Source organism: Cutaneotrichosporon cavernicola (assembly GCF_030864355.1).
Source record: "Cutaneotrichosporon cavernicola HIS019 DNA, chromosome: 7a".
Taxonomy (NCBI): Eukaryota; Fungi; Basidiomycota; class Tremellomycetes; order Trichosporonales; family Trichosporonaceae; genus Cutaneotrichosporon; species Cutaneotrichosporon cavernicola.
The window spans coordinates 104615-125836 of NC_083399.1; the positions used below are offsets into that span (position 1 = coordinate 104615).

Consider the following 21222-nt stretch of genomic DNA (forward strand, 5'->3'; position numbering starts at 1 on the left):
GACACCTGCCCTTCAACTTGCGTGTTTGCTAGATGGCACGCAGGTTGGACCACAACAATGCGGCTTCTTCCTCACATGGCAGCCCATCCCGCCCGGGAGGTACGTCATGAACTGCACGACCACCTGATGCAGCACTGGAACAGTCTCCGTGCACTTCCCTGTTCGTGCAGTGCTGCCCTGGAGCGACCCCGCCTCAAGCTCGATACCGTCCTCGGGTTCTCTACCGCGATTCTGGCCATACCTGCTCCGATTCCACACCTCACAGACGCCCTCATCTTTCAAATGACCCAGGCGAGCGACATGATTAAGACCACCTTTTCCACCCTACACGCCTAACTGTTATTCTAGGTTATATTTGTAGTGTTTGGCGCACTTGTAATTCGTTCGGTGCTGTTGCTGCCATGAGTCGACAGTCATTAACTTTCCTCACTCGCCACTCTAAAACACGTTTACTTAACTCACGCACTCTAAAAAACGTTTACTTAACTCCTACGACGAGCGGGGTATGGGTGTGCGCCAGATCAGTCTGCGAAGCCTACAGTCGAGGGATCAGAGGTGATGAGAGGCGTGGCGTGCATGTGTCAGCCGTGGAAAGCAAGGAAGGTGGCGTAGTTGTGACAGGAAGTATGCACGCGCATACAAAAAGTATCGGCCTTTTTCATCCCATCCTTCATCTCACCACTTTCTTCATATTCTTTTGCTTCACGATATTTCAGTCATCAACCTCACCTCATCCCTTCCTCTCATTTCCTCCTGACTACCGCCGTACAACCCCCTCCTTTCCCGTTCGCATTCACCCTTCCCCACCGCGCACAGACGACCGCTTAGCATAACTAAACCCTTCTTCGAGGTCAGTGCTCACTCGTTCAAGTACAGTAGACGAGTTAGGGGTTAGGGGGTCTGTATGGTGCCTGCACGACTTCTGTAATGGCAGTCGCGGTTATGTTAGATGTTGAATCTATGTATCCGTGTACGATGTCCACTTTGCCAGGACATGCCATCTAGCACAGCTAACCATGTAGTCGAGTTGCATGGTACTCATCTCAAGGAGTAACCGAAGCTCTCCTCATGGTCTTGGTGGTGACCTTGGCATATTTAGAGTTGTTTATAATCATGATTCTAATCCCACCACAAGGCCACTGCGTATCGCAGCAAAGAAATTGCGCTCGACTTTGAGAGCGCCACACGAATCCTACGTCAGACCCGTCAGACGGTGGAGGCCACGCGGTTTTGGTTCCGTTTTGAACAGGCATCGAAAAGTTGTCCATTGGAATCCTGGATGGTAATCCACCTCGGGGCAGCCAACATTTGGTCGACATCCTTCAAGCCTCGTCCGCCAGCACCCATCCCATTCGACACGATGGCGTCCCTCAGTGACATCCAGAAGAGCCAAGACTTTGCCATCAAGAGCGAGTCTGTCGCGCCCCAGCTCGACACGTCGCAGTGGCCGCTCCTCCTCAAGAACTATGACAAGCTCATCGTTCGTTCCAACCACTTTACGCCCATCCCATGCGGTGTCTCGCCGCTCAAGCGCGAGCTCAAGACGTACGTCCAGTCGGGTGTGATCAACCTCGACAAGCCCTCGAACCCGTCGTCGCACGAGGTCGTCGCGTGGCTCAAGCGCATCCTGCGCGTCGAGAAGACTGGCCACTCGGGCACCCTCGACCCCAAGGTCACGGGTTGCCTGATTGTGTGCATCGACCGTGCGACTCGCCTCGTCAAGAGCCAGCAGGGCGCCGGTAAGGAGTACGTCTGTATCGCGCGCCTTCACGACACGGTCGACCAGAAGGACGTTGAGCGGGCCCTCGAGACTCTTACCGGCGCGCTGTTCCAGCGCCCGCCTCTCATCTCAGCTGTCAAGCGCCAGCTGCGTGTCCGCACCATCTACGAGTCCAAGCTCATCGAGTACGACCAGGAGCGCAACCTCGTCGTGTTCTGGGCCTCGTGCGAGGCTGGTACCTACATGCGTACCCTGTGTGTTCACCTGGGCCTCATTCTTGGCGTTGGAGCGCATATGCAGGAGCTGCGCCGTGTGCGCTCGGGCATTACTGGCGAGAACGACGACATTGTTACCATGCACGACGTCCTCGACGCCCAGTGGTTGTTCGACAATACTCGCGATGGTGAGTTTCTTCGGGCCAGCCAAGATGGTGGTAGTCGCCGGTAGTCACGCGGCCGTGCACACAGTTTGTCAGTTTGCTAACACTGAACAGAGACGTACCTCCGTCGCGTCATTCGTCCCCTCGAGTCTCTCCTCACCAACTTTAAGCGTGTCGTCGTCAAGGATTCGGCGGTCAACGCCGTCTGCTACGGTGCCAAGCTCATGATCCCCGGCCTGCTGCGGTACGAGCAGGGCATTGAGGTTGGCGAGGAGGTTGTTCTCATGACGACCAAGGGTGAGGCAATCGCCATTGGTATTGCGCAGATGAGCACGGCCGACCTGGCGTCGTGTGACCATGGCGTCGTCGCAAAGGTCAAGCGCTGCATCATGAACCGCGACCTGTATCCCCGCCGCTGGGGCTTGGGCCCCAAGGCTCAGGAGAAGAAGAAGATGATCAAGGCCGGCGAGCTTGACAAGTACGGCAAGAAGATTGACGGCGTCACTCCCCAGAACTGGAACAAGAGCTACATCGACTACAACGAGGCTGCGCCCGAGGCCAAGATCCTCCCGACCCAGCCCGAGGCTTCTGCGTCTGCCTCAATCGCCGAGATCCCTGCTACCCCCGCGTCCGACGACAAGAAGCGCAAGCGCGACGACGCCGATGTTTCCATGTCCACACCGGCCGACGGCAAGAAGAAGAAGGCCAAGATGGTCAAGAACGCCGACGGGACCGAGCGCGAGGAGACCGCCGACGAGCGGGCAGCGCGCAAGGCGCGCAAGGCCTCCAAGAAGGCCTAAGCGACTGCTCTTGTGGTCTTGTTGATACCTAGTGGCGTGGGTGTGGCGCAGCAACCGTCGGCGAACGGCGCTGCGCTCACCCGGTAGACTATTCCATCTACGCTATGTACTTGTATGATTCTCGCGGGAACACGGGCGGCAAGCGAGTGTTGTGGGCTGACGAGATCACCATAGTATTCGCCTCTTGTGTGTGCGGATCCGATTGTTTGTCCCAGCTCCGTCCGACTTGTCCATGAGTGGCTTCTTACCGTATGCATTCGTCTATCACCCATGATTCGTCTACCTGCTTGCACGCCCTACGCCTCATCCACGGTCAAGACCTTCTCGACCTTGCTGTATTCCTCGTAGAACGTCTTGAAGAGCTGGATGTAGTACTTGATGTCACCCGACCCGCTCGTCTCCTGGATCGAGTGCATACTCAAGCTCGCGAGGCCAATGTCAACGGTGCGCACGTGGGTCGAGAGGTGGGGTCCGACAGTCGAGCCACACGTCGAGTCGTTGCGGATCTCAAACTCCTGCACTGGCACTCCCGCGCGCTTGGCGATCTGGCGGAGGAGGAAGGTGGTCTGGGCGTTGGAAGTGTAGCGCTGGTTGGCATTGGTCTTGATGACAATCCCCTGGTTCATCTTGGGAGCATTGTTGGTCTCGTACCGACCCTCGTAGTTGGGGTGGAGGGCGTGGCCCATATCCGCCGAGATGAGGTACGAGTTGGCGAGGATCTGGTAGTATCCGCGCTCGGCGTTCGGGAGGCCGGCGAGCATCTCAATGAAAGACGGGAGAATGTTCGACTCGGCACCGTGGTTGCTGACACTGCCGACCTCCTCGTTGTCGTAGATCAGCGCGCAGCGCACATTGGTCTCCTTGCTCGGCTGGCCGGCCGCCGCCTCAGCCTCGACAGCCTGGCACAAGCCCTCGATCGCGCACCATGACGTGGTGAGGTTGTCGAGGCGCGGCGAGAAGATGAACTCGTTGTTCAGGCCGCCCACCGTCGACGGCTGCGTGTCGAACAGGCACAGCTCAAAGTCGTGGATGTCCGACACAGCACACCCGAGCTCGTCGGCAATGACCGCAAGCAACAGCGGGTGGTGCTTGTCCTCCATCGACGTTCCGTCGCCCTTGCCATCCTTGGCGTCCTCCTTCTTACCAGGGACAGGTGTGCCCACACGGCTAGGTACCGCACTCCCACCGTTGTTCAGCTGCTCGTTGACGAGGCCCAGAATCGGGAGGAACTCGGTCTCCTTGTTGAACTTGAGCTGCTCGTTAACCCCCCGGTCGAGATGGATAGCCAACGTGGGGATGTGCAAGATCGGGCGGTTAATCTTAACGAGCTTGCTCGTGAACTCGGTGCGCGCACCCGGTGTGCTGAGAATCACGCGACCCGCAACGGAGAGGTTCCGGTCAAACCACGTGTGCCACAGGCCACCACCGTACAGCTCGGTCCCGACCTGGAGGTACCCCGCCTTCTGGCGCTTGCTCACGGGACGGACCTGGCGTCAGCTCTACCACTGTATAGAGAGCTTGCCTTGAGACACGGCGAGTCGCAGTGTCCCGCGACGAGGCTCGCGGCATTGGCTGGGCCGTGGGGGAGAGTGAAGGCGACGAGCGCGCTCTGGTTGCGAGTGTAGAAGTACTTGCCACCGGGAGTGAGCTTGTTGGTCGGCTCACGCTCCGAGACGCGCTCAAACCCAGCTTTCTTGAGGCGCTGCGAGAGGTTGGCCACCGCGTGGAACGGCGACGGCGACGCAGTCACGAACTCGCAGAACCTGGTGTGAGCGTGTGAGCGGGATCATGCGGGATCATGCGGGTGCAGACCACCTCCACCCAGCCTCGTTGCCTAACATTGGGACTCACTTGACTGCGTCGAGGGGAGCGGCTGCGGGGAACTTCATGGACGGCATAAGGGGTTATGGTGTGTAGAGAGGTGTGAGGATGTGGTATCGATGACACGGCCGGGGGTTGGGGAATGGGATGCGGGGAGTGACGGCTCAGGTACCGATCCTCGTGATCCTCGTGAGCAATCGGCGCTATCCGACGGAATCAATTTCTGTACACGTGGTTTATATCGCAACTATGAAACTCTGGTTGAACCCTTCGCTGTTAACAAAATTTAGCGCCGATATTGTGCGGACGTTGATTCCATCTCCGTGTCTACCCTTGGACTGCTTGCTGAGGCAGGACGGTGAGCTCGTCGACTTCGCGTGCCCGCTCCTCCTCCTTACTCCTCAAGAATCATCCAAAATGGTGCGTTCGCCAGCACCACCGACGAGCGAGATGCTGACTGTGTGCCTCCCCGCGACTACCGCTTCCGAACGATACGCGCGATACCGTCCTCGTCGTCCCCATTTCTTCCCATGCGACCTTCCCTCCCGAACAACAAACCCACGTTCAAAACCTGCCCCCTGTCTGCCGCAAACGTTTAATTGCTGCGCGCGCTGGCGTCTCGATAACAGGGTCGCGTTAGGACCAAGACTGTGAAGCGTGCTTCTCGCGTTCTCATCGAGAAGTACTACCCCCGCCTCACTCTCGACTTCCAGTGAGTCTCGCCGCGGCCGAGACGGGGCGGGATGGAATGAGATGGAAAGGATGAGGAATCGCGCGTGATCAGCTGGGCGGTCGGGGCGAGTCGGATGGCGGTGGAAGTGGGTGGGACTGGTTGGGCATCGGGTGGCAAGGTGTGATTCCGCGCCAGAGTCTGCACGCCTGCAAACCCGGCCCGATGTCCACATCCATTATTCTTCCGCTCCGTCGCTCCCACGCCCACTGTTACTCTGCGCGCAGAATCTCCCATTCCATCTCAACATCCCGCACGCACATGGGCATTTTTTGGGCCAACTAACACGCAGCACCAACAAGCGTCTCCTCGATGAGGTCGCTCAGGTCCCCTCGAAGCGTCTCCGCAACAAGATCTCGGGCTGTGAGTTGGCTCTTTCTAACACCAATACGGAAAACAGCTGACAGCAGTCACCACCCACCTGATGAAGCGTATCCAGAAGGGTCCCGTGCGCGGCATCTCGTTCCGTCTCCAGGAGGAGGAGCGTGAGCGCAAGGACCAGTACGTCCCCGACGTCTCGGCCCTCGCTGTCCCCGAGGAGTCGCCCCTCGAGGTCGACGGCGAGACCAAGGACCTCCTCCGCTCGCTTGGCCTCGACTCGCTCCCGGTCACCGTTGTCAACGTCTCGGCGTACCAGCCCCGCGAGCGCAAGGCCCGCTTCGTCCCCGGCGCCGGCAAGCCCTAAGCCGACCCGCGTCTTGTACATTGAGATGGATGACTATCACTGGAGTGTGCGGGGGTGATGTGTGGGTAGGCCCGGATGCAGCTGGGCAAGGCGTCTCAGAGGGTGAGAGACGTGGATGCGCACTTGAACTGGGAGGCGAGTGAACGAGGCCGCTTTTCATTCTGAAGCACGGTGAACGCATGCTCTTGGGTCCAACTTGAACCAGTTATTCTAGTGCGCGCAGCATGACCTGGCCCCGGATATCGAGCCGACATGACACGCGTATGGTATGGTGCCACCCACAGTAAGCCACGTTGTGCTGTGCTGAGAAGAACGTGGGAAGCTCGGTGAACACACACCTTCCAACTTACGCAGTCCTCCAACAGGCTTGCACTCCACCACTGCTCTCACCATCCCATGTCGTCATCTACAACAGCGACGATCGCAATCAAAGCAGAGCGGAGCTAGCGGATGGCCCTCGGAACCTCATCATGGTCTAGAAAACCGATTACCTTTTCCTAATACTACAATCCTAATGCCATAGCTTGTGCCTCGGGACCAAAATCTTCGGCTTGAGGTTGAGGCACAAGTCTTTTGCTTGTTGCTGCCTGAGACTCGAACCCCCGTCAAGAACCGCCAGATCTCCTCATTCTTATACTGGAAACTTGAACCGCGCTTATTGGGCTAATGTGGCGCGCGCTTGTCCTTGCTCCTTTGCTAAATCCATAAATAACCTACCGATAGGCTCCAGGAGTTGTTCGCAACAGGAAACTGTTGGTGCCGAGTAACTCTTAATGTTGTAGTTGAATGGAGATGGATTCACCCGCCACCACGTCGGTGCTACATGGACATGCTTCTGTGCAAGAGGTGTAGGTGTAGCCTCGGCACCTCGCCTTTTCGGACAGCCGACTGACTCCTCGCAACTCGCAACTCGGGGCCCACTCTCACAAACTCCCAAGCCACCTGTGCATTCACCAGCCACCTGCGCATTCACAAGCCACCTGTGCACCTGTTCACAAGCCACCTGGGCCCCGGAAGTTGTGTGCGCCACGACGATACGACATCAAATGATGTGCGCTCCGGTTTTGTGCGCTCCGGTTACCGGTTAGCGGTTGGACTATGGTACTATGGGAAAGGCGTGATGGAGTTGGGAACAGGCCTTGTTCGATGGCCGTAGCGAGAATTGACAGGGGAAGTGTGCCAACGTTGAGGACGGAAGCGAAGCGATTTGGCGCGTGGCGTCTCGTCTCGTCGCGTTGGACAAGTCGAGGTCCATGTCGATGAGCCGCGAGCAATGAGTGAGACGCAAGGGCGCGGCCGTGAACGGGACCGAAGCGAAAACGCGGTCGATTACCACGATCTGTCCACGCATACCTTGCCGATCAATGACCCACGATACATACGGAGAGGTACATTGCCACGGCGCGGCTTTGTCTTGTCCAAGTCGTGGCTGTCCCACCACAGTCAGAGGTCCCAGCGTTTTATCCAATTATCCGCTTGACAAAGCGGGGCGATGCATAACCTGCGAATCGACCAGCGAGGCCCCAGTTGAGGCGGGGCGCAGGGGTTGGTCGATCACGGTGACTCACCGCGCCCCGGCCCCGACCCGAGACAGTATTGGATCATGTACTGGACACAGTCAGTGGCTCGCCCGCGCACGTGTCGGGCCCCACGCGTCGGGGTAATGGGTCTCAGCATACTCCCGCCGCCTGTGATTCAGTTTACGGCGTCTGATACCCGTTTGTACCTCTCGGGATGCGTCGCCAGGCAGCGCCGAGACGATGACACGGATCTCAAGCGAGTTGGTGACAATAGCAAACGATCGATTTCGGATGCTGTGACCGATGCGACCGATGGAGAAAATGCAAGTTGGCCAGGCTGATAGAGTTGAGCAAGGGCGACCCACCCCGCAAGCCCTGACGCGGGGCATCGGGATTTGGCCGTGTGGGGTGATGGGAGGGGAGAGCAAGATCACGCCGACTCCGAACAACTCGGACTCATTGTAGTGCTCTGGGAGCGGGGCGCCTGCTTCTAAAATATTTCTGTCGGGGTCATCGAACCCATCATGTCAGTGCCTCGGTGCCTCTTGATTTCAACCCAGTAACGTCGTGGGATTGAAAGTTTAATGGTTTCCCGGATTTGCTGTGGACCATTACTTCGGACCGACATACCCGATCGGCCAAGTCGGGGCGGGGGTTACCAGATTTACCGTCTACACTTGTTTTGTAGAATCTAGAGTCTAGAATCTAGAGTAGATGCAAAGCCGTGTTCGCGCCGTGTCAACTTTTCCAAGCCAAGAAGTGTTGAGCCCTGGCTTACACATGGCGCGTAGCCGGCGGCAATTTATCAGTCCAGGGTTTTCAGAGTGACTGGGTGACTGGGTGACTGGGTGACTGGGTGACAAGGGTCAGAGGGTGGACGGGTTTACCAAGAGATTTCTTACAAAGATTTCTAATGGATTAAGAATAATGACGAGTGGCGTAATACAAAGTGAGAAACGTGCAACTTTGTTGCAAAGTACTTGCCGCACACGTCCGGGTTACCGGTCGGATTGACCCGGAGGCGGAGGCGGAGGCGGAGGTTGGGGGTTAGAAAGGGTCAGATATGCAACTCGACTACCGGTTTGCTATTGAATTCTTTTGCCACCACACAAATCAACCTCACTATCATCACAACATCCCATTTCTTTGTCTCTATCCTCACTCTCTCACTCTCTCCTTCCTTCTCATCATCGTAAACTCTCCCATCCACTTGACCGTCTTCACTCTCAACCCCAGTGACAACATCCGTTCTCACATTCATCCCATCCCGCACCCTATCTTCCCCGCAACCCCTTGCTTCACAGCTAGCCGACCACTGCCCCTGGTCACTACGCATCCTCACTCATAACGAGTCACGCCCTCCTCGCGCCCCCATCCCCCTTTCACGCACGGTCACTAGCTCACCACCTTTTGTCACCAACCACCATGGCCGCCTCTATGGATGACCTGGTCTCGACGCTCAACGGCAGTATGCACGTCGGGCAGCAGGCCGCCGACCTCAAGGAACTTCACGCAGCCCTCGCGCAGACGCTCCAGCAGCCGCGCGTCGCGCAGACCCAGCGCCCCATTCCACCGACGACCAAGCTTGGTCCGCACAGTGACGGTCCCGTCCCTCCTCCAGCGCCAGTGTCATCGTGGAACGACGCCGTGAGCCCCCAACCCATCCACCTGTTGAGCGGCAATAACTGGACTGGCGGAATGGGCAATTCGCCCCGTCAGGTAACCACCGCCATACAGCAGGCGCCTATCAACAACGTGCAGTTCACCGGCAAGCGCACGACAGGCTTTACGCCGCCCCCTCCTTCCGAGAAGCGTCCTCACCATGACGACGTGCTCCCCAACAACGCAAGCCCACGCGAGACGACAGGTTTTGCCCAGGACGCCTTCCGGCCTCTATGGGACAAGCAGCCTCAGTCGCCATACCATGGCTTTGCGCGATAGTCTGCTCCAAAGGCAGCTACGATCCAATGGCGCGCATATCGCTGCCCGAGCCCTGAACCCCACTCTCCACGACAGACACTGTTCGCATACCCGCCCCGATGTACCTAGAACTCATTCGCTGTACCACCACGCACCGAACCCCAACCCCAGTCCGCCTGTATACTCTCTTTGATTCTCGCGCCAGCGCGCGCTGTCATACCACTAATACTGTTATAGAGCCGCGTGACGAAGAATGCAAGACGCCCGATGGCGTGTAAAATGCATGGTGATAACAGCTGTATCGGTATCGGCCGTGTGTGTACTTTGTGTTGTCAATGGCCCAATACAGTGGCTGGTTGCTGACTAACACCTCACTGGGGTTCCAACTACCCCATCCGCTTGGCTTATCGCGTCTGCGGCATCCGCCGCTGCGCTCAGACACCCTCATCCCACCCGGCCCGTCCGCAGCACTTGTCGCGTCAACGTCCCACGCCACGATGGCGCCACCACCCCATCTAGGTCTGGGCTTGCGTAGCGCGTCCATGCCTCCATGCCTGCAATAGCCGGGCCCGGATGATATGCTATTGTGAGCTTTGTCTCATGTCTCACCATGTCAGTGTCATTTCTGACAACAGTCATGAAACACAATCTAAATAAAGCCAGTGCCGTCTCTGCTTCTTTCCCTCCACGCTTCACTTCTCAGATCGCCAACGCGCGTGCACCTTTTCTTCCCTTCTCTCTTAACCATCCGCTTCAACCTCCCCACACCAAGGCCCCCGAGCATCCAAGACCGCGGCGATCCGAGGCCTCGTCCTGATGGATTAACCGTATCTTGGCGTGTTGTTTGCGTCGATTGATGACGTCGTTGACGCTGTCTTGACAAGACAACTCTAATCGTGCTTGATGGCTTGGGCCCCGACGGCTCACAGGGCTCGACACATGGAGATGGAGATACTGGAGCCCGTTGCGTGATGGCTGGCGTTCAGCCGGAGGAGACTTCTTCCGTGTCAGTGTCAGTGCATCAGCTAGTGAGTCGTCTGGCTGGCTCTTGCCCTCTGCTGGTACGTGTCGTGAGCGGCTTTGTGTGTTGCGACGACCTCCACGTCGCGTGTTGCCCCGCCAAGTCTATTGCCGTGATGAAAGTCATCGAGATGACTCAACGCTGGCTAGCACCGCCACTCTCCGCTCGCACAGCCATCTCCACGCACGCGCACCGCATCCGTCGGTCCTTCGCAGCAACCCTCAACAACACCTCCTCCTCAACCACCATATTTCCGTTCTCGTCAGCAATGTCGTCAGCACCTCGCCCCTCACTCCCGCTAGCCACAAGCAGCATGCATCCATGTGCACGCCCCAGCGCTCTAACTCTAAACGGCGCTCTGTCTCACGCCCGCGAGCCTGTCCGCAGCCTGCCATCAGCCCCACTCAACCAAAAACTTACCCCGCGTACATATGGAAGTGAGAGGAAGGTGCCGATAACGGGCATCTGCCGAAGTGCCTGCAGCACGACGGGGAAGAATGATCTGTTGTCAGCTAACCCAAAGATGAGAGGTCACCCGAACAGCCCGATGAACCCAACGAGCTCGATCGCAATCCCGACGACTGGCCACTTGATGAACACGAGCACGCTTGGGTTAGGTCCGTTAATATAGAAACATACATGCCGAGGAAGAAGCAGATGGTTCCGCGCCATTTCTCCTTGCGCGAGAAGAAGTAGAATGTGCGCGTGGGTCCGATGATGAGTGGCAATCCTGTCAGGAATAGGATGTTGCCGAGCGCGAGCAGCGGGCCATCAAAGAAAAGGACGATGCCTGTAGTCAGTGAGATCAGCTAGCCGAGAGCCGAGCCGAGCGCTGAGCTCGGGTGCTCGAGTGGTGTAGTAAAGGCAAACACCAGTAACTTGAGCCCAGCAGTAACACTGCGCTGCCTTGGATTCTGGAATCCATCAAGACTGCGGTCCCGACCTGCCTCGACGCGACGTGACGTACCCAGTAACATGAAGAAGACGCCAAACGCGGCGAGCGCGACGCCGATTTCTGCTATCAGCTATCTGTACCTGATGGCTGAGACAGTGCCATAAAGCTGAGGGACCCACTTTGCCTGTCGCTGAGCCACATTGTCTTCCGAATGTCGCTAGTCACGTCGAGTTGGAGAGATGCGGAAGGGTAACGACGCTGATCAGCGAGTGCTCGGGTCAACACCGAGCGGAGACCATGGCGTGGAGGTACACGTGGTGGCGCGCCTACATGACTGCCACGTGTACACGAATATTTTGAAAGGGACAAAACGCGCCTTCGACCGTGTTTCATAGGCGCGTGAGTGTTGCATCTGTGCAATATATATGATATGCACAGCAGTAATTGAACGCGATATCGCGGCTCGCGGCGAACCGATACAAGACCGTGCTGATGAAGATAGAGTGGTGTGAGCATTCCAGAACTGCGGAGGTGTAACGGAGCTCGTTCCCATCGGCGGAATCCAACCTCTAGTATGTCTTGGGATACCCCCTGTGTGGGTGTAATGCCCTTCACAAGATGACGCCCCCCTCCTAGGAGATCCTGAGTCTAGTGGTGTGCTCGCGTCATCCATCTTGTCGTGCTGTATCAACCTCTCGATTTGGGGTGTTCCAATCCAACGCGATAAGCATCCGTCATCGTCCGTCAACCCCCCGATCGCACCTCCCACCCACGGCCCACGGCCCACGGCCGCGCAGTCGCGCGCATCTCATCTGCGTGCTGCATTGCTGTGCAATTGAGCCTGGATTCAGCTTGGCTTGTGAGAGTCTCGGTGTTCGGGCCGCAATCTACATTCTGGATTCTAGGGCTCAGCACGTGCCGCCGGCAGTTGGAAGGACTGGGCGGCTTTGACCTCCGATCCGATAATGAACCGATTTGAGGGCTCGGTTGCATGTTGTCATCGACCCAGCACTAACAAAACGTTTCGAGGGGGCTCGCAACGCAAGCTAAGCCAGGATGCAGAATACGGGGTACTACATGACATGACGCCATGTAGGACGTATGCTCTCCCCCAATACATATCCAACAGAGGTCGAGTTGATCCCAGTGACCCAGGCTGAGCCGTACCGCTTCTTCATTCATCGTAACCCACCCGATATCGTGATATCTTGTCACACTCTCTGCACAGTCTTCCAACATGGTCGCGGACGACCCGTTCCATGAGCCTTCGAGTGAGGCCGAGCGCAAAATCGCCACCCCCATCTTGCGGATCACAAGCGAGGCCGACCTGGACGGACCCACACCTCCTCCAGCTGCTGTGGTGGCTGATACGTCCGGCCCTAGAACCCCGCGAAGAGTACAATGGTCTTCGGATCACATTGTCAATCTCCCTCTGGAACCGCTGGAAGCAACGTCCACCCACGAGTCACTCAGCCACTCCAACCTGAGCGAGGTGAATGATGCGCTGGAGCGATTCCGCCACCGCCGCGACATGAGCGCATCTAGCGCCCCCTCCTCGTCTAGCGATCACCAGCGACATATACACCACGACGAGGACTATGATTACCGCCTCGACCGGCCAGACGAGGACGGCGATGAGGAACGGCGGTACGAGGACAAGTTGCTCGGTGAGGGCATCAACGACCATATTGGGCAGTACGTCGCGCCTGGCGAGACGGACGGACTACCCTCTCCTCCACAGAAGATGGAGGGCGAACCTCGTCATACGAATACGTGGAGTGTGCTCAGGCGGCGCGTTCTGCGGGGTAGCGTTCGACAAACGGAGGGTAGGCACGGGATGATGGGACGGAACTCCCGCGGCGAGGGAGAGGCCCAACGCGAGAGCGGACGCTCGAGTGATGAGGAGACCGATATTACACCGTTGAATGACCGGAGTAAGCAGGGGAATGACAAGGTCCCGATCCCAGGATCAGTCCTGTCGTCCCTCCTCGCACTTTATGGGCGACACACCGATTCGGGCCTGTCAAGCCACGCCACGACCGACGATAACACCCCGATCCCGAGCGATGACAGTGACCCCGAATCCAGAGCCCCCTCGCGGAGATCTCACGAGGGGAACGGCTCGACCCGCTCACCAACAAGCCGGGGATTCAAGGGCAAATTTCAGCGCACAGCGCACACGTTGATGAGTGACCGACCCAAGGCTGCGCGCTCTGATGCGGGGGTGTTTGGCGCGCTTGTCGGTGCGACTGGCGGTTTGGCGGCCAGCGCGGCGCCCAACTCGACCACCCTGGTTCCGGCTGCCAAACGCTCCGGATACCATGTCACGCGATACAGTTTACCTGGTACTCCGCATCATTTGAGCCCGCCACGCACGCCAAGTGGGTCGCGCCCATCAAGTCTGTTCTCGAATACGGTGGTCATGGACGACAGGCCAGAGCTTTCATCGAGGAGCACGGACAACTTGGTCATGATGGAGAAGAGCAAGAGCAGCCAGTCGCTCAAGGACGGAATGCTGAATGCGGCCCACAAGTGGATCAAGACGCCGGCTGGGTTACGCACACCCACCGAGGAGGAGCGCAGACGCAAGGAGTGGGAGGGGGAGAAGCGGCGGCGAAAAAAGGCCAAAGAACGGCGCAGGAAACAGGAAGTGTTTATCGTTCAGCACGTGGCTGAGATATTGGCACGGCAACAGTTCCTCCTCAAGCTCGCTCGCGCGCTCATGATGTTTGGCAGCCCAACCCACCGCCTCGAAACGCAGATCCAGGCGACGGCACGCGTGTTGGAGATGAACGTCCAGGTCGTGTATTTGCCCGGCACGATGCTGGTCTCGTTTGGCGACGACGCAACGCATACCTCGGAAACCAAGTTTTTGAAACAAACAACCGGCCTCGACTTGGGCAAGTTACACGTCGTCCACGGGGTATACTGGAACGTCGTGCACGATCGCTGTAATGTCGAGGACGCAAGTCGTGACCTCGACGCACTCATGCTCAGCAAGCCCCAGTATTCGGGATGGCAGATTGTCATCATCTCGATGATGTGTTCGGCGTTTATCGCCGTGCCGGCATTCAACGCCAGTTTTATCGATGCGCTCATCTGCGCTGCGCTCGGTGGAATTCTTGCCCTCGTCCAAATGCTCGCGGCCATGAACGACATGTTCAGCAACGTCTTTGAGATTGTCATTGCCACGCTGATTAGTTTTGTGGCTGCAGTGCTTTCCGACACGAACAAGTTTTGCTATACTGCCCTCGTGTCTGGTGGTGTCGTCCTCATTTTACCGGGTTTCATTGTCCTCACCGGCGCGCTCGAGCTCGCGTCCCGCAACATGACGGCGGGATCGGTCCGCATCGGTTACGCAGTCATATACTCGCTCTTCCTTGGATTCGGTATCTCGATGGGCGGCGAGATCTACTTTCGGATCAGGCATAGGGGGATCAAGAACGCCGCCGACTATACGTGCGAGGCGACCCATGTTGCCGGTGCACCATGGTACATGTCCACGCCGAGTGGATATTGGCGTAAGATTACTTTGTTAACAACAGCTGACGACAGAATTCCTCTGCGTTCCAATGTACGCTCTCTGTCTGTCGCTGCGTAATGGTCAACCGCTATTGCGCAAGGAGACGCTCGTGATGATGGTGGTGGCCAGTGCCGGGTGGAGTGCAAACCGGTTCACCATGCCCGTGTTCGAGAATCGCGCAGACATTACGTCGGCCATAGGCTCGTTCTGTGTCGGCATCATCGGTAACGTGTACGGCCGGTTCAACCACGGCTCAAGTTTCCCCGTCATGGTCACGGGCATCCTCATGCAGCTGCCCTCTGGGTGAGTTGAGGTGGGGTGTGAAGTTGCTGACCCCAGTTTATCGCAGGGCGGCCTGTTCTCGTTTGCGGCGGCCGGTCAGGCAATCAGTGAGAGTAATGGCACGACGGGGACCACGACGGCTCAGTACTCCCAAGGCTTCCAAGTCGCTGAGCAGCTCGTATCCGTCTCAATCGGCCTCACTGTCGGTCTATTCGTCGCAGCGGTCGTGACGCACCCTCTCGGCGGCAGTCGGCGCCGCGGCGGGGGCATCTTCTCCTTCTAAGCGCTGTGGGAGGAACGGATGGAGGTTGGCATTAAAGAGGACTGGCGAGGTCCACGTGGACGTCGGTTCCGGACAATAGACGTACCATAGATTCATCGAAACGAGCCGGTTGCGTAGGATCCACTGTAGCCAGGACATGTATCATATATGCACAAGAGGGGTCGGAATGAGATCTCGCCTCGCGTTCGCGATTGAAACGCACGCGCGCGCGTCACCTCGATGGACCCCAACTCTCGATCAGGTCCACTGCCCGCTGTGCGGCCACGCGCGCGGATTAGGTTTGGGAAAGGTCGCGCCGACTTGCGGGACACGGGTTAGAACCCGAGAACAGAAACGGAAGAAAACAACGCGCGTGTCACGATGTGACCAAGCTTCACCCGTGCTGTTCCGGGAGCCAGTATCCTCAACACATTCCCGGACGCGTCAGGCTGAACGCACGCAAAGCAAAGCACAAAGCAAGGGATGAGTAAGGTCCTATGGGACCCAGCCAGACCCCCGTTTTTGTCTCGCCTTCCATCAGTTGGATGCGTGACACTTGCTGTTGACGACGCCTGTTTCAACTTCTTTGCCCCTGATGTCGCGTGGTGTGGCGGCAGTTGCCAAAGCTACGACGCACAAATGCATCATACCAAAAAAGACCCTTCAGGAAGGAATTACGATGGCCAGCCATGCAGTGAAGTAAAACAATGAATCGCGCCTGCCTACGCGATATGAGAGGAGGGGGGCTGTGGGTATGAGAAGTAGGAGATGTATGGTTCGCGCAAATAGTGTCCGTCGTGAAGGCGAGGCCTCGCCTTCTAGCCAAGTATCGCCTAGTGGTACTCGTTGAACTCAAGCGAATTGCCCTGTAACGTCGGTTGGGAGATCATTGTCTTCTGCACCGAGCGACGCTGGGGCCGCTGCGACATGCGAGGAGACGATGGCCCAGACCGAGCGTACATGTCGTCGAAGGGGTTCTGGCTCGAGCGCTGAGCACCCTGCGAGGTCGACCCGTGGCCGCCCTGTCCGCCAAAGCCAGTCGTCTGGAACCAAGAGGTGCCAAAGACAGAGTTGACGTACGAGGTTGGCGATTGGTCTCCGGCGCCAGCCTGGTCGGTATAGAACGAGTCGACCTGGCGGCGGCGCATGGCCGGGTAGTTGTCAAGAGGCGAGGCGTAGAACGAGCTGGGGCGGTCGTCGATCTCGGACGCCGCGATCGAGGGCGTCGTTGAGTGGCGTCGCCCGTCATCGCTGAACGGGTTCTCGTTGCTGCGACCAGAGAACATGGACATATGCTCCGACAGACGCTTGTTGACAGCCCGCTCATTGGCGCGCTTCACGCGACGGTAGATCCAGTAGACGAGAAGGATCCAAAGCACACCACCGACGCCAACGCAGACACCGATGATGATGTTGCGCTTGCGGGCACTCTCCTCATTAGACTTGGAGCTCGTGCTACCACGAACGGGCGAACCAGCGCCAGCGGCAGCGATGGGGTAAGAGGGATCGATCTGGGCCGCCAGCGCACCAGCAATGCCGGGCTGGTTATAGAGCGGCGAGTTGCCTGTCGACACATAGGTCTCGAGGGTCGCAAACTGGTCCGTGGGAACCCAACCCATCCACTGAGTCCCCAGGGTCGGGTCGACGTTCGCCGGTTGGTAAGCGCGGAGCACGTACGTGACGACCTCTGACTGGGGAATATTGAGCGCATCCGCAATCAGCTTGGGGAAGAGGTTGAAGAGCTGGATCTGCGCGTCGTCGTTCTGGACAGTGAAGAGCCATGGGTAACCTTGGAGAGACAGAAGAATCGAGACCTGCGTCTTGCCCTTGACAGGGTCTCGGTCGTTTCCGGTCCCAACGTTCGGGTCGTTCGTAAGGTCACCCTGAGGGGGGATGATGTAGCTGGGAACATCGGTAGGAAGAGGCGCAGCCGTCGGAGTGTATGGCGTCGAGGGGTCGAGGGTGCGAGAGGGCTTGTCCTCCTCTTGAGTCGAGGAAGCGATAACCAGAGACGTCGCAGTGGGGGTGTAAGGGATATCCGGCTCAGAGGTCGAGGTCGTTGGTGAGGACCCGGCAGCAGACGTCGACTGCGCCGCCTCGTCACTCGAAGAAGTAGAAGCAGTCCCTTCGGTTGCGGAAGCCGCCTCTGTGGCCGGAGCCGATCCCGAGGGCACTGGCTGCTCAGAGATCGCAGGCTGTGACGGGCCGACATCCGTGCTTGAGGGACCCAGCTGCGAAGAGTCCGAGACTGGAGGCCCTGTCGGAACACCCGAGGGACTGGGAAGAACCTCTGTGCCGGATGGAGGAACACTCGTGCTGGGCTCAGGCGTCCCGTCGGTGCTTGTCGATGGGGCTACCGACGTCTCGGTGGCGGGGTCGGATGGTGCCGTAACTGACGCCGAAGGAGCCAACGTAACACCAGAGCTAACCGGCGGCATGGCTTCGGTGGGGTTGGACGGCGCGGCCGATGGTTCAGTGGCAGGCTCGGTCGTTGGCAGCGTAACCGACGCCGGGGGAACCTCAGTGGTCGCGACAGGCGGTGCCGATGACTCGGTGGCAGACTCAGTCGGTTGGGTAACCACCGGGGGAGCCTCAGTAGTCGTGACAGGCGGTGCCACTGACTCGGTTGCAGACTCAGTCGGTTCGGTAACCACCGGGGGAGCCTCAGTGGTCGTGACAGGCGGTGCCACTGACTCGGTTGCAGACTCAGTCGGTTCGGTAACCACCGGGGGAGCCTCAGTGGTCGTGACAGGCGGTGCCAATGACTCGGTCGCAGACTCAGTCGGTTCGGTAACCACCGGGGGAGCCTCAGTAGTCGTGACAGGCGGTGCCAATGACTCGGTCGCAGACTCAGTCGGTTGGGTAATCACCGGGGGAGCCTCAGTGGTCGCGGCAGGCGGTGCCGATGACTCGGTCACAGACTCGGCCGGTGTGGTAACCGACGCCGGGGGAGCCTCAGTGGTCGCGGCAGGCGGTGCCGATGACTCGGTCACAGACTCGGTCGGTGTGGTAACCGAAGGTGGCGCCTGCGAGGTAACAGAGCTGACATCAGGCGGCGTCACAACGGTCGTCGACGGCTCAGTCGGCGACGGAGAAGGCGTAGAGATTGGTGGCGAGACAGTCGCAGCTGGGGTTTCGGCCGATGACTCGGGAGGGGGAGGAGTCGTGGTCTCTGGACCTTGCGACGGGGCAGGAGGTACAGCAGTCGGAGATTGGGACGAAGCCGGAGGTGCGACACTTGGAGACTCGGAAGAGGACTCGGAAGTAGGAGTCGCCGTCGCCGTGTCCTGCGACGAGGCTGGGGGGACGACGGTGGTAGACCCGGTCGACGACTCAGATGGGGGAGTCGCGGTGACTGTGTCCTGCGATGAGGTAGGCTGCGAGCTTGGCAACTGCGACGAGGCCGGAGGTGTAGCAGTCAACGACTCGGTTGATGACTCGGAAGGAGTTGCGGTCGTTGAATTCTGCGACAAGGTCTGCTGGGAGTTAGACGACTGCGATGACGCCAGCGGTGTAGCCGGCGATGACTCAGTGGACGACTCGGAAGGAGTCGCCGTGGCCTCCGATGAGGTGGGCTGGGAGCTGGGCGACTGAGACGACGCGGGGGTTGTGGCGGTCGACGACTCGGTCGATGAATCGGAAGGAGGAGGAGTCGAGGACTGCGAGCCCGATGACGAGGCTGGAGTCTGCGAACTAGAAGACTGCGAAGAGGGGGGTGGCAGCACGGAAGTCGTCGCCGAAGTGGGGGGCGCGACAGCCGAAGTCGTCGGGGCTTTCTCCGAAACAGAGGCTGAGGGCGATGGGCTCACCGGCTCGCTCGAGCTAGAAGTCGCAGGAGCGGACGAACTCGAAGTACCGGACACAGAGACAGAACTCGAAGGGCCTGCCGACGAGTCCGAAGGAGAAGCTGAGCCCGAGTCGGTCGATCTCTCAGTGAAGGTAGATGAGCCCAAAACCGTGGGAGGCGGGCTTGCAGGAGGTGCTGACGACGACTGCTCAGTCGACTGCGACTCTGATACCTGCGATTGAGGCGGAGACGGAACAGACTGATCCGTTGTGGCGGAGGACGACTGCTGGCTGGAAGACTGGACAGGAACAGACGCCGACTGTTCAGTCGTGGATGACCCAGTCGAGCTCGACTCCTGCGACGATGTCAGGGGAGGAGTGGAGGTTCCCTGCTCAGTGGTGGCCGAGGACGACTCAGTCGAAGAAGACTGCTGGCTGGACGGCTGGGAGCCGGGTGTCTGCCCAGTGGAAGACGCCCCCGTCACAGTGGAGCGTTCAGTCGACTGCTGAGGAGGGACCGAGGGTGACATCGACGTCTCCGTCGTAGCAGACTGCTGGGGACTGGTGGGCGCAGACTCAGAGGTGGCGGGAATGGACTCCTGAGGCGTGGACGACGACTGGCCCTGACCGGGGTTCGACTGCTCGGTGCTAGATGCCGGAGAAGACTCGGCGATGGTCGAGGAAGTGGACTGCTCCTGGGACGTCGGCTGCTCAGACGGTTGCACCGGCTGCTCTGGAGTGGTTGGCCTCTGTTCCACGGTCGAACTAGCGGACTGCTGAGGAGTGGTCGACGACTGCTCCGACGTGGACGATGACTGCTCCGACGTGGACGACGGCTGCTCCGGAGCAGTGGATGACTGCTCAGGTGCGGTGGAGGACTGCTCTGGGGACGTCGAGGACTGCTCAGGAGTGGTCGAGGACTGCTCAGGAGTGGTCGAGGTCTGCTCCTGCACAGTCGAGGTTGTGGACTGCTCAGGCGTGGCCGAGGGCTGTTGCTCCGGAGACGACGTCGACGGAGGTTGTTGCTCCTCGGTGGACGAAGAAGAAGTCTGCTCCTCCTTGGTGGGAGACGCCTCCTGCTTCTCTGTCGTCGACGACTGCACTGGAGCCTCCTCCGGCGTTGAGGAAGGTGTGGGAGGTTGGTTGTCCGCAGTAGAGGGTTCAGGGGTGGTTGCTGGCTCCTGAGAAGGGGTGGGGACCTCGGCCACGACCGATGGACTACCGTCTTCTGTCCAAGTCAGCATCACGCAGCACGCGTAGAGTAGCCAGATGAATGATACAAGACAAGGCCAGGAACTTACGGTTTTGACGGGCGTACTTCTGGAGGAGGGAGCGGGATCGGCGGGGGTCCGGGAGCGCGCGGGCGTTTCGGACCTGTAGGTCCGCCAGAGCCACTTGCGAGAGCATCATGACAACGAGGAGGAGGACGGCCAGCAAGCGGCGGCTACCGCCCTCCTGGCGGTGACCGCGGCCAGGCGACATGTTCTGTTTGGGTTCTATAACTGACAGAGCTAGAGGAAGGGATCAACAAGCTCGCGCTGTGATCTACAAGAACATGCGCGCGTCGGGGGGAGAGGAGGGGGGTCGACGGGTACGAAAGCCTTTGATGCGAGTGCAAGCAAACACAAACGAGGCGGAGTGAGTGTCGATGGAGAAGGGAGGAGCGCGACGCGATCGACGTGTGTGTTTGAATGTGTATGTGGGTCGAGCGTCGGGTGTCGAGAGGATGAGGAAGGGAGAAGACGGGATAGACGGCAAGGCGGTGGTGTGACGAGAGTCAAAGAAACAGGAATCTAAAGCCAAAGGGCAACGGGTCGAGAAGGGCAGACGAGGGTGCGCGCGCGTGAATGAACCGAGAGGAGAGGGGACGTGCCGAGC

At 58.8% G+C, this 21222-nt stretch overlaps 8 protein-coding genes across 8 annotated transcripts; 5 read left to right on the top strand and 3 right to left on the bottom strand.

Moving 5' to 3' along the window:
- Positions 1-57: 57 nt before the first annotated feature.
- CcaverHIS019_0700370 (uncharacterized protein) lies at positions 58-336 on the top strand (the record flags this gene model as incomplete). The annotated part of the gene is made up of 2 exons (XM_060603436.1): positions 58-99; positions 133-336. 2 exons carry the CDS (start codon positions 58-60, stop codon positions 334-336), a joined length of 246 nt encoding a protein of 81 aa, XP_060459730.1.
- Positions 337-1360: 1024 nt separating this feature from the next.
- On the top strand, positions 1361-2899 carry CBF5 (uncharacterized protein; the record flags this gene model as incomplete). Its single annotated transcript, XM_060603437.1, has 2 exons — positions 1361-2123; positions 2214-2899. The coding sequence occupies 2 exons, from the start codon at positions 1361-1363 to the stop codon at positions 2897-2899; spliced, it is 1449 nt and encodes a 482-aa protein (XP_060459731.1).
- A 296-nt stretch (positions 2900-3195) lies between these two features.
- CcaverHIS019_0700390 (uncharacterized protein) lies at positions 3196-4788 on the bottom strand (the record flags this gene model as incomplete). Its single annotated transcript, XM_060603438.1, has 3 exons — positions 3196-4386; positions 4455-4662; positions 4751-4788. The coding sequence occupies 3 exons, from the start codon at positions 4786-4788 to the stop codon at positions 3196-3198; spliced, it is 1437 nt and encodes a 478-aa protein (XP_060459732.1).
- A 349-nt stretch (positions 4789-5137) lies between these two features.
- On the top strand, positions 5138-6135 carry RPS17B (uncharacterized protein; the record flags this gene model as incomplete). The annotated part of the gene is made up of 4 exons (XM_060603439.1): positions 5138-5140; positions 5350-5432; positions 5743-5813; positions 5861-6135. 4 exons carry the CDS (start codon positions 5138-5140, stop codon positions 6133-6135), a joined length of 432 nt encoding a protein of 143 aa, XP_060459733.1.
- A 2945-nt stretch (positions 6136-9080) lies between these two features.
- Positions 9081-9596, top strand: CcaverHIS019_0700410 (uncharacterized protein; the record flags this gene model as incomplete). The annotated part of the gene is made up of 1 exon (XM_060603440.1): positions 9081-9596. One exon carries the CDS (start codon positions 9081-9083, stop codon positions 9594-9596), a length of 516 nt encoding a protein of 171 aa, XP_060459734.1.
- Positions 9597-10942: 1346 nt separating this feature from the next.
- Positions 10943-11692, bottom strand: GOT1 (uncharacterized protein; the record flags this gene model as incomplete). The annotated part of the gene is made up of 5 exons (XM_060603441.1): positions 10943-10984; positions 11017-11098; positions 11236-11386; positions 11564-11611; positions 11671-11692. The coding sequence occupies 5 exons, from the start codon at positions 11690-11692 to the stop codon at positions 10943-10945; spliced, it is 345 nt and encodes a 114-aa protein (XP_060459735.1).
- Positions 11693-12728: 1036 nt separating this feature from the next.
- On the top strand, positions 12729-15579 carry PRM10 (uncharacterized protein; the record flags this gene model as incomplete). The annotated part of the gene is made up of 3 exons (XM_060603442.1): positions 12729-15012; positions 15047-15317; positions 15354-15579. The coding sequence occupies 3 exons, from the start codon at positions 12729-12731 to the stop codon at positions 15577-15579; spliced, it is 2781 nt and encodes a 926-aa protein (XP_060459736.1).
- Positions 15580-16391: 812 nt separating this feature from the next.
- On the bottom strand, positions 16392-20826 carry CcaverHIS019_0700440 (uncharacterized protein; the record flags this gene model as incomplete). Its single annotated transcript, XM_060603443.1, has 2 exons — positions 16392-20572; positions 20646-20826. 2 exons carry the CDS (start codon positions 20824-20826, stop codon positions 16392-16394), a joined length of 4362 nt encoding a protein of 1453 aa, XP_060459737.1.
- Positions 20827-21222: the final 396 nt, after the last annotated feature.